We start from the raw sequence: 12,183 nt of genomic DNA on the forward strand, positions 1-12,183 counted from the left end.
CACAGCCAGCCAATAGGAATACATATTCATTCCTAAGTGACCTTTACTGACCTGGGAAGTGTGAACACTTTGTTTCATTTTCTGTTGGTGTTCATGAGTTTCCAGTTCCATTTCCCATCCCCCCAACCATCACCTCAGTGGTAACCTTGGTAACATCAATAGATAAGAGGGCTGCCAGCCAATAGGAACACATATTCATTCCTAACTGACCTTCAGTGACCTGGAAAGTGTCTATTTGTATCATTTTGAGTTAGTGCGCACTAACTCGAGTTAGTGCGCACTAATCAGAAAAAACGATTTTTAACCATTTTTCAACGAAATAATCGTGCCAAACACGATTTTCTTCTCCTGCCACACGATTTATATCGTTAAGACGATATGGAAAACGATTCACATCTCTAATGTTTAGGTATAATTGGATGAATGGTGAGGTATGATTTTTTTCAAATTGTGTGTGTTTTTAGATGAAATATGTTTTGAGGGCAGTATTGTATATATGTTTATTTTTGTATACATATGCGATATTTTGTATTTTGTAATGCAAATTATTCATTGTAATAAAATTTTATTTTTACAAAATTGTAATAAAAATGATTCCTTTATTTACTTATGTTGACAAATATCATGCCTGCAGACTTTTATTTAAAAAGAAAAAGAATCCTCATTCTGCATAATGAAAATCAAACCTATTAGGCAAAGCTTACATTGCTGCATCAATTATTTTATGATTAGGATACAAAAAGGGAAATTCAGGATTATCCAACAACGTAAAACACTTGACAGTAAAATGATCAAACACATCAACAGAAACATAAAAGGACTTCATAAAGACATGGGTTTCCTCACCCATTTCCAGACATAATCCTGAAGTCCCTCTGTCAGTCTTCTCACCTGCATGGATTGGCAGTTACTAATCTTAACAGCAACATGGGGGCAACCTGCAAGGAGTGGCAGTTGCTTCCATAAGAAACTTGCTGAACAGACTGGATGGACCATTTGGTACTTTTCTACCGACAGTACTATATTACTATGATATATGTCCCCCTCTGTTTTCCCTTCCCCCTTCACACCCTCATTTTAATGTAATCTGTTAATCACTTCAATATTCAGGCATCATCCTTTGTCTTTACTTGTCCATTCTGTTTTGATCTGATGAATGGTGTATAGCTAGTCAAGAAATGCAGTAAGGTAGTTCACTCAAAAGGTGTCCCTCTAAAATGTTTTTTGTTCTTTATTTTCATGAATTCAAGTGCACTAACATGGCCACCTCTCTATTTTATCCGCAATGAAAGAAGGAAACCGCACAGCAAATCTGATCTCTGGCTGGTTGCCTATTCTATGACATCATATCAATGTATGAGAGACAATTTTCAAGATGCCCACATTGATGAAAAGTCCACAGGTGCATTTGCCAGCAGTGATTTGCATATGCTGGTGTGAGATCTTTTTTTTTTTTTTTTTTAAACTTGTGTTCCACTGATCCGCGGATAACAAAATCACATGAATTATAAAATGCAAGAATACATCAAGAGAAAGTTAATAACATTGTACAAGTAAACATAATTAACACAGCACAATACATAAATAAAATACTATATTAAACCAAAAGCAACTCAAACATGGGGATTATGGACCAAGACCAACTAGATCATGATCCACCTGGACATGCCTGCCTAAAGAAATGAGTTTTAAGCAATTTATGGAAAAAAAGCCAATCATTCTCTGATCTAATTAACCCAGGTAGTTTATTCCATAAAATGGGCTCAGCAATGTTAAAGTAGTCAAATGCATTTGTTTTAAAAATAAAATCTGAAACAAATGTTAAATAGATGATTGCAGACTGCGGCCAGGGCGATAAGTAAAAATTGATTATGTGATATAAGCTGGTGCAGCCCCATGAAAGGCCTTCCAAGCCAGGGTTAGAACTTTGAACTTCACTCTCCAAATATCAGGGAGCCAATGTAAATCAGTAGAATGGGAGAAGTGTGGTCACGCAGTACAGTTACCGCATGTGCAGCTGTCCCAATTGAGCTGTCAGATCCCTCCTAAGGGCTCATCAAGGCTTATAAAGAAGGAAGCTGGGGACCGGAGATCACGGCAGCTCCCTACCCCACAGCTCTGCAGTACTTAAACTCTCCCACTCCCCGTGCCAGAAGAAAGGCTCCGTGGAGGAAGAAGAAGAAGAAGCCGGTCCTCCCAGATCCTACACTGCCTGCCAGAGAAAGTCTACACAGCTCCCAGGGCTTGAGGAGGAAGCCAGGGCCAGCCAATCTCGACAATTTCCCACCCACCACCCCTTCCCTTGGGCTGCCCCCACGGAGGATGAAGAAGCTGGAAATAGCTGATGGCTACCCTCCACCCTCCAACCTGCGGTGCTTCCTGGCCGAGGAGCTCTGTTGGGAAGAATGCAAAGAGTGGGGCCAATCTCAGCTGCTGTCTCCTCCCTCCCAAGATCCTATATGAGGAGAGGAAGTGTGACTGCAGGGCCCATTGCAGCCTGCTCCTGGGAAGCTGCCTATAGAGAAGAAGAAAAGAGCTAAGGAGAGAGAGCAGCATCCAGCAAAAAGGTTACAAAAAACAACAGGTTGATGACCTGGTGAAGGGATTAAGAGGGTAGGGGATGGAATTGTGGTGGTGTTGCCACAGAGAGGGTTTTGAGGGAGAGAGGGACTCGGAAAGGGAGAAACATGTACAGGGCAGAAGGTGTGGGGAGGGGGAGAGAGAAGAGGGTGTGAGCTGGGTGTGAGGTATTATGTTAAGGCTGCTGAGCTTCTGTCACTGATGCTGGTATAACCCCTATTCAGGGTGTTTGCTGAACTTTGCTGGGGCCATAATAAATCCCAGGGCTAAGTTACAATTGTAAAGTCACCAGTCCTTTTGCCCCGGGGTGTGGGTTCTTGTCTAAACTGAGGAAGACTATCCATGAAGACCCAAGACATGCATGTACAATTTCTTCCCTATGTGCCTAATAGCTCTTTGACGCAGGTACACTGGACTCCGGGTGGGGAGGAGGGGTTCCAAATTAAAAGTTTACTTTGATTTGGTTCAAAATAATCCAGTTGCATGAATAGAGCTGTTCCAAGATACATCCATGTTCAGACTGTCCTCTTGGTTCAATGGTTTTCTCGCTCTCTGGAAATGTCATTCAGTATTGGGTCCTGAGATTTTCTTACCCTCCTGGGCATGGAAAGATAAGTGTCCCAGGTGGACAAGGGTATTCCTTCCCCAAACAGTACTTGAGGTCCCATTAGAACTCCAGTTCTTTCAAAACCAGTCACTGTCCTGTGCCCCAGGCTGAAGACTCCAGTGGGGGTTTCCGGATGTTACAATTCTCTTCTCTCCAGATTGCTTCATGGGACCCTTCTGGAGGAAAGGTCTTAGGCTGTGAAAAAAATCACATCATCCTCTTCCTAGCCTTAGGGTAAAGAAGGGTGGCTTCTAACTTCCTTTCCCAATGCAGGAAAACTATCAAAATTAGAAGCTTCACAACACTCCAAGAAAAAAACTCTCTTTCTCAAACTCTACTTGTGGCAAGTCACTACTGTCCTTCTGTGGACGAGATGGGCACAGCAGGTCTTCTCTACCCCTTTCCCTCCTCCGGCCAGGACCAGTGAGGGATTCACAAAAGAGGAAAAAAAAAACTTCTCATAACTGACTCCAAACAGCAGTTCCCTGAATCCAAAACCTGAGGCAAACTCTTCCAGGCATGGATCGCACTGGTAAGGGGAAAAACCTCACTTCTTCTCCAGCCTTAGACTATGAGACCCAAAACATAAGAAACTGCAACGTCCACCTCAAACTCCAAGGAAAAATGCCGCACTGCTCCGTCTATGCCCCCTCCCTTATTCGCACGGAGTTCAGCACTCCAGCAAGCCTCAGAGGAGGTGCTGTTCAGAATGGTACACCTCTCTCCTAACTTTCTAACGCCAGGATTGGATTACGGCCAAATAGTGGAGATCTAGAGGGTCTCCACGTTGGTTTGAGGGGGAAGGGAATGTTGGAGTCACCAAATCTCCATTGTCATTTTGTGCATGGGGGGGGGGGGGAGGGGCAGAAGTCATATTATTTTGTGGGTGTGTTTGGGGGAGGTCTTATGTTGGGACTGACAGTCCCTGTTTTTTATGAGGTAGGGGAGCAGAGTAGAAAAGTAGAAAAGTAAAAAGAATTTGATTTTTGGTTTAGGGATTCCAGTATGTCAGCTTCTGGAATGTGAATGTGCAGCATCTCTGATATCTTTGATTTTTTTTTTTTTTTTTGTATAGGAGGAAATGCACTGCTTTTGTTTTTCCAGTGTTGCACTGTATACAGAGTCTGGCTATTTGGGGAGTACAGTTCAAGTTTTGTCTGCATATTTTCTTTTCTAGTTGGTGGTTACTTATTGGGGCGGATTTTCATACTCCGCGAATAGGCCTACTTTTGTTTGCGCTCCAGGTGCAAACAAAAGTACGCTGGATTTTAGTAGATACGCGCGGAGCCGCGCGTATCTGCTAAAAACCTGGATCGGCGCGCGCAAGGCTATCGATTTTGTATAGCCGGCGCGCGCCGAGCCGCGCAGCCTACCCCCGTTCCCTCCGAGGCCGCTCCGAAATTGGAGCGGCCTCGGAGGGAACTTCCTTTTGCCCTCCCCTCACCTTCCCCTCCCTTCCCCTACCTAACCCACCCACCCGGCCCTGTCTAAGCCCCCCCCTTACCTTTGTCGGGGGATTTACGCCTCCCGGAGGGAGGCGTAAATCTCCGCGCGTCAGCGGGCCTCCTGCGCGCCGGGACGCGACCTGGGGGCGGGTCCGGAGGGCGCGGCCACGCCCCCGGGCCGCCCCGGGCCGTAGTCACGCCCCCGGGACCGCCCCCGGAATGCTCCCGACACGCCCCGAAAACGCCGCGCGGTTCGGGCCCGCCCCCCGACACGCCCCCCGATACGCCCCCTCCGAAAACCCCGGGACTTACGCGAGTCCCGGGGCTCTGCGCGCGCCGGTAGGCCTATGTAAAATAGGCTTACTGGCGCGCAGGGCCCTGCTCGCCTAAATCCGCCCAGTTTTGGGCGGATTTAGGCGAGCAGGGCTCTGAAAATCCGCCCCATTGTGTATTTCATAAGGGTTTTGAGTGTGTGTTTCTGTGTAGAGAAAGAATCCATAATAGTCTTGCTTATTTTGTTTTTCCAGTAGGAGGCATATTGGTGTTTTATGACTGTGCATCAAAATAGCACCTGCTGCACTGAAGTGATGTCACTTTGGCGCCATCCTCCAGATAAATGGTACCATTTTTAAGGCTCCATAAGCCAGACAGGAGCAACTAGGAAACGATCCTTCCCTTAACAAGCAAAATCTCAGAAGGAGGTAAGTGGAGGCCATGGTGGGAGCTCCTCAGTCCCAACAGTTTTACACAAGGGAAGGCCCCCAACCTCGGTTCAGGACTAGGCTTTGGCATCAGGCCCAGGTAGATTTGTTTTGACCAGGAAGGCCCAGCCAGGATCTGGTAGGATTATTTTTTTTTAAAGCCACAAATACAAACATGCTCAAATATTTTCCAGAAGAGCTGCTGTTCAGAATGGTGCGTAACTCCTAACTCTCTAATCCCAGGATTGGACTAGGGCCAAAAGGTGGAGACTTAGAGGTGGCCACTATTTGGCCAGTATTTTCATAGAAAGCTATTTTCAGTTTGTTCCATTTGGAATGAGAGAAAAAGAACCTCGTTTGTTCATTTTTGGCATTCATTAGAAAGGAATGCACATCCCTAACCTGCATACTTTACACTGCCATCGTGGATGACTTAAAGTAGGCGCATATTTTTTATCCACATAATTTCCCAATCTTCCAACACAAACTATATAGGCAGTTTGGATATGAAGAGCAGGCAATTTTGTGAGGGCTGAAAAGCATGTGCATACTTTGACAGTTAGACAGGTTATTAAAATTTTAACCGTACCAATTTTGTATCAGCTTTCCTGGCCTAATCATTGCAGTGGTGCAGAACCTAGTAAGCGTGCACCACATAAGTGCACCACAGAGCCTCTGTAGCGAAGATTTGTCTTTGATAGCCTGCTATAAAACTGATAAACACAAAATTATTGGTCAATATATTATCTGTTAATATAGCATCAACACAATATTTATTTTTGTATGTATTTAATTACTCCCCTTTAAATTAAAAGATACGACTTGGTGTGATCTTTATGCAGCATTGTAAGACTGAGATTGTGGACTGGCCTTGTGGCCTAGCAACTGCCCTGCAAAGACCTAGGGCTTAGACTCCTCTCCCCCCAGGGGCTGTAAATGCTGCCTTTGCAACATCCTCAGCTCTGGCCAGCCCAGGGAACAAAAGCTGGAGCTGAGATTCAAGCCTAGGTCTTTTGCAGGGCAGTGCACAGCACCGTTGCTGGGCTACAAGGCCAGGCCACAATCTCAGTCTTACAATGCTGCATAAAGATCTCACCAATTCGTGTCTTTTGATTTAAAGGGGCGTAATTAAAGCAAATAAATATTTAGAAAAATAAATATTGTGTTGATGCTATATTAATAGATAATATTTTGACCAATAATTTTGTGTTTCTCAGTTTTTCAGCAAGCTATCAAAGTAAGGCAAATCTTCGCTACAGAGGCTGACAGTAAGCCCTTGTGTTTAAGGAAAAGAGCTGTGAAATTAGCAGATCCTGGTTAAAATCCCCACTCCACAATAGAGGAATCTCCTTGTGCTCAAACTTCAGACTGTAAATTCTCCGGGGACGAGACCCTGTAAACCTGGTTTGTCATGTCCTGCATGGCACACAGACCATGGGTGCCGATTTAATGTACTTTACATCACCTTCTAGCTTGAGCACTCTACGGCCGTTACGGTGCACTCATCTTTCTTTTTATAGTGGACTTGTCTGATCCACTGACCCATGTCACTCCCAGTCAGACTGAACAGCGGGCTGTGTTTCTTTGTATAAATTCCCTGGATAGCAGCATGGATGCGTGGTGGTGGTGGTGGAGGCGGGGAGGGCGTGTGCTAAGTCTTCCCATTTCCATTTCAGGCAGGGCCCTTGACAAGATGACAGACGACATTATATCATCCGTGTCCACCCTGGTGCCTTCACGCTAAACCCTGGAATTAAAAAGAAATGCCCCCCTCCTCTCTTCATCGCGGCAGTACACAAGCTGCATCAGCACTGGAAGAGAAGCAGGACCGTATCAGCGTATCCAGATGAAGAAATCTGTATTTAAAAGACATGACACACACAGAACTCTATTTCTATATGGATAATACTATGTTTGGGATCAGTTTAATCCTCACATGACTTAATATCAGATTTCAAACATTATTCACGCACAAAGGGAATGAACAGGGATTTGACCAGTGGCACACGCTATATTTAGCCAGGAAATTCCTGTTCTATATTTGACACAAAGAGCGATGTCTAAATATAACCCCCCGAAAAGTGGAAACACCGGTGTATAATCTTGGCATATATGCGTGTGTGTGTGTTTGTGTAAACAAGGGTAAAATAATGTATCGATCAGATTCAAGAGGGATTAAAGCATGTATACACTGTACAGATTTCTAATAGAAGCTTCATTTAATTTCCTTCTGCAAACTAATATGCAAATCTGCTTCAAACCAACTGGAGGCTGAAAAATGAAATGCAGCTCAGTTGTACCGGAGCACGTTTGAAACTGGGCTGAAAGCACGTTATGGAGGCAGCTATAGCAGCACTGCCTCCTACCTGTTGCTTTTTTTTTTTTTTTTTTTAATTGGTCAGTGAAGATTAAGACCACAATGGAGCTCCGGCAAATGAACTAAAATGCCAAGCAGCAGGTCCGCAACATCCCCCTCTCCCTCTCAGCCCCCTTCTCAATCTCTTGTTAGAGGCCGGCAACGATTATTCTGAATAGCAGCATTGCAGGCGACAGCGACCACCACTGCAGCAATTACCCCCTGCTAGCACGAGATCAGCATGGAGGGCTTAAGCCTCAGAGGAAACTTCCCCTCCAGTCCTTCAGCCGGTTAGGAAGCCTGAGCTGTCTAAGTAAATTATCCTGGGGAAGGGCGGGAAGAGGGAGAAAAATGGAATAAAATACCCGAAAAGAAGTATTGCTCCACTAAAACTGAGAAGCATGGGAGTAAAAGGATTAGCTAAATGATTAAGCCAATGAATGAATAAGAGTATTCATTCGGATTTAAGCAAAATATAGGAAGAGGCTCTGCTGCTTTAAAGTTAAAATTAGCCTAAGATAGCTTTTAAGTAGTGTTTTTAAAATTTTAGAGCATCGTTCATTTGCCTTGGCTTTCTCCATTTTTATTCAGCACTGAGGCCAGCCTGACATCACAGCTGTGACACAGTCTGCATTTTGCAATGTGGGTGAACACAAATCAGTGAATGTTGAGAGGTTTTCAGGAACGGGAGATCCTGCAAGCAAACAATCCCTGGATGTAGAAATATTTCCCTTCTCAAGTGCCCTAAATACTTCCCTTCTCAAGTGCCCTAAAATTTAAACAACTTGAATACAAATTCACACTTTCCTGCTGGACCAAGTTGTGTCAATATGTGTGCTATGCATGGTATTTCAAATGCATGAAACAAGGCCAATGGGTCATGTACCTCAGAGTGAAGTTATCGACTTTATCAAGGTATTTTCCCATAGACACAGAGGGGTTGATGCAATAAAGTGCGCCCAGCCTAGAGCACAAGTTTACACGTGGTTGGACATGCTTTTTGGATTCGCTACACCAGCACCCGATGCAATAAGGGGATTAGCGCGTCCAAAATGCATGCCCAAACAACTGCTTAGCTGACAACAGTGCTCATCACATGTAAATTCCATGTAGATGAGGCTATTAGCTATTACCCCCGATGCAGAAAATCCCCCGGTGCCCAACACACACACTTGTTAACTCGGCAAACTTAACTCCGGCCACAGAGCTGGGGTTTAAATCATTCTGGGAGTAAATAAGACCAAGTGTATTGCAAAAGGAAATGAGAAAGAGAAGGGCCAATGGTTTCAGCAAGTGGAAGCCATGCTGCAGCTGAAATAAAATTGGCATTTCAAAGTTGCATTATGAGGACTTTTCATGATATTCTTCTTACATGCCTTTCTTCCACCTCTTATATCTCCCACATCACCTGCTTCTCTCGCATATCCTTGCATCTCCCATATCTCTTCCACCTCCTATAGCTTGCGCATCTCCAGCTTCTCTCCCCTATATCAACTGCATATCTCCCTCATCAACCATTTCTTTTCATGTGGTGTGCAGTGATCATCTGATTTCTAACTCCCCTTCCCTTGCCAGCGTTTGTGTGCGTGAGTGTGTGAGAGAGCAGCAGTTAGCCCTTGTCCTGTGCACTTTTGCTTTCTTTCAGTTTATGTGCTCCTGTGTATAACCCGCTTCGCCTGTCCATGCACGGAGGGGAAGCTACATTGTAAGATTAGAATTTGTATGAAAATGTTGGCTTTATATTGTATTTGGAAGTATTGTAAATCATATTCTTGTGCCCTTCTGGGATTAATTTTTATGACACATAGCCACATCTCCTGGGCATCTGATGCATTTGTGCGCTAGGGGCGCAAATTTTTCCCTAATGCATCCTTTTTAACGCAGCAGCTCATTTTGATATAGCATAGTGCGCCCCCGGAGAGGTGGCTGTGCGCATGTTAGGAAAATGGGTAGCCAACATTTTAACGTGCATCTTATTGCATTGGCCTGAAAATTGGAGAAAAGCCTTAGTGAATCAGGCAGTAATTATGCTCCATGTTTGCACATTAACTTCAAACTCCTTATCTTCAAAATAGATTTTAAAACATTCATTACATTCTTCTTAGAAAGCATTCCAGAAGTTGATAAGCTCTGCCCCACCCCCAACCCCCATGAAATCATGTGCATTATTCTCTTACCTGCAGTAAGAAATCAAAAAGAGCCAGCTTGGACCACTCATAGTGATGCACATCTGTACATTTCCATTCGGGTCTGGGCACTTTGCCATTCTGCCAACATTTCTGCTTCAATAAGTGCTGGTAGGATCCCCAGTTTAGCCTAACAGAGGACTGTGAGTCATTATCTGTTGGGGACAATGAAGAGTCCCAGAGAATGACAGGACATGGGTGCACATCTGGAAAAGAAAAAAAGAAAGAACTGTTGGCATACCTTACTGCTAGTTAGCAATTCAGGATAAAATACTTCCAGAACATGGACGTAGCACGTTCACATGTGGAGAGGGCAATGTTTGGAGTGATTTACCTGGGTAAACTGGTCTGACTGAAAGGCCAACCAGAAGCATGCATGGGCTTCCACAGCATGCGTACTTGTACCCGGGTCAACAAGAGGCATTCCTGCCAGGGTGTGGAGGAGGGGAGAGGGGTTAGGTCAGTGAAGGCAACAGGATGCATATGTTGACATTTTCAATTATATGTACACTGTTTAGCTGCTCCCCCCCCCCCCCCCCCCCCCACCCACACACATTGGCCATCCGCACAGAAGTATGTAAACCATTTGAACATGCATGCTTGTGGCTAATTTTCAAAGAGAGTACAAAAGTGCATGCATGCTTTCCAGCTAGGCAGGCTGTTAAACATCACCCCCAAACAGTCTAAACCTGAAGAATACACAGGCAGTGACCACAGGAAGGTTCTATTTCTGTGCAGGTTCGTAATGTGGTGACTGCCATCTATTTAATACAGCTTTCTGGGAGCCTTTCCAGTGGACAGCCTGCATGATCTCACAGTGCAGAGCAATCATCCAGCAGCCACTATTAATGCCAAGTGGAAATCTGAAAGGCATGGTAGCTTGTGTTGCCAAATACCTATGTCCTTTTCGTAAGTGTAGGTTTATTCCACATCTAAAAGTAGTTGGTTTGGAAAGGGAAACACTCATTATAAATGTCTGTTTAAAATGTAAAGCGAGCTCCTCCCAAACTGAGGTAGAACCATGTTATTTCCATTATATGAAGAGAAGAGTTTTCTTTTTTTTTCTTAAAGTTGTGCAGCGTTCAGGATGTGCTCTCATAAGAAAGCGCACCATATTGAGCCAACGGGGGAGGGATAATTTTAACTGTGCATATTTGGATATGTGCTTACCTTTTATGTGAAGACTTAACCCTGAATTTTCATATGCTCACTTTTGTGAGTAATTGGCCTGGTTCTTGGTTTTATACATATAAAGGGCTTTGAAAATTCAGCCCACAATGCATTTTTTAAAAAGTAGACTAAAATTACCCTATGTTTAATGGTCGAATAAATATGCTGTGCTGGGAGATAAAGGAGCCAGTGTCTGCAGCAGCAGCCTGTATGGGCTGGAGATGGAGCCTGAGTCTGCAGCTGGGCCAAAGATGAGGAGGTGGGAAGCAGAGGGCACTAGTGTCTACACTGGCACACGAATAATTCCTAAGAACTCTACCAATCTCACTTGAGCTTAGAAGTGGGGAAGATAGATAATGAGAAGCTGCAGAGTGAATGCATTTGGAAGCGAGTAAGAGAAGTTTTAATTGTATGCTGAAGTGGATGGGGAGCCAATCTGGTGACTTGAGAAGAGGGGTTATATAGTAGAAATGTACAGAGGCAAAATTTTCATTTTGGTTCATTAATTTGTTTCATAGATCATCTATATTTGTTTAGTTCATTTCAAATGAAAAGAAAAAATTCATTTATACATTTTATTTGATCATTTGTTTACCATTAAAGTCACTTGAGGAAGCACCACAGCCTATTTTGGGATCCAGAACTGGGGTTTTCTCAATTCTAATGAAACATATGAGAAGACATCATCAAAAGGGAGAAATAACTCCAAGGAACCTAGACTGTGGCAAAGTGGCATGAATACCCTAAGGCACCGTAAAGGGGCAAAGGGGTACCAGCAGTGGCAGGACTTTTCCAAGGCACCATGAAAGGAGCAAGGAAGCAACAATAGTGGATAGAAAACCCAATGGCTTATGCCCCCGCCCCTTTTTTATGTCGGGGGAGGGAAAAGAAGTCATAGAGCTGTGTGGGGAGTTGATTTATTAGTGCTATATCCGTAGGTTTAAGCCAGATTTCAGTTATGGCGCAGATGTCCGGTTTTGAGTCTAGGAGATAGTCGTTGAGGATCAGTGATTTCTTGTTGAGGGATTGAGCATTAAATAGTGTAAGGGAGAATAGTGCGAGGCCTAGAAGTTGGGTAAGAGGTGAGATCATGATTGGGATGAGGGTCTTGGTGGTGCGAGATCGAGATTGCATAGTT

The 12,183-nt window shown here is 44.2% G+C and overlaps 1 protein-coding gene across 2 annotated transcripts in view; it reads right to left on the bottom strand.

Moving 5' to 3' along the window:
* Positions 1–12,183, bottom strand: part of GASK1B (golgi associated kinase 1B) — a 90,684-nt gene that overhangs the window by 25,355 nt on the left and 53,146 nt on the right. For both annotated transcript variants that reach the window (XM_029615976.1, XM_029616059.1), the window contains exon 3: positions 9,867–10,081. In XM_029615976.1, the coding sequence (XP_029471836.1) occupies positions 9,867–10,081 (215 nt within the window). The remainder of the gene's footprint in view (positions 1–9,866; positions 10,082–12,183) is intronic.

The sequence above is a fragment of the Rhinatrema bivittatum genome, chromosome 1, assembly GCF_901001135.1.
Source record: "Rhinatrema bivittatum chromosome 1, aRhiBiv1.1, whole genome shotgun sequence".
Taxonomy (NCBI): domain Eukaryota; kingdom Metazoa; phylum Chordata; class Amphibia; order Gymnophiona; family Rhinatrematidae; genus Rhinatrema; species Rhinatrema bivittatum.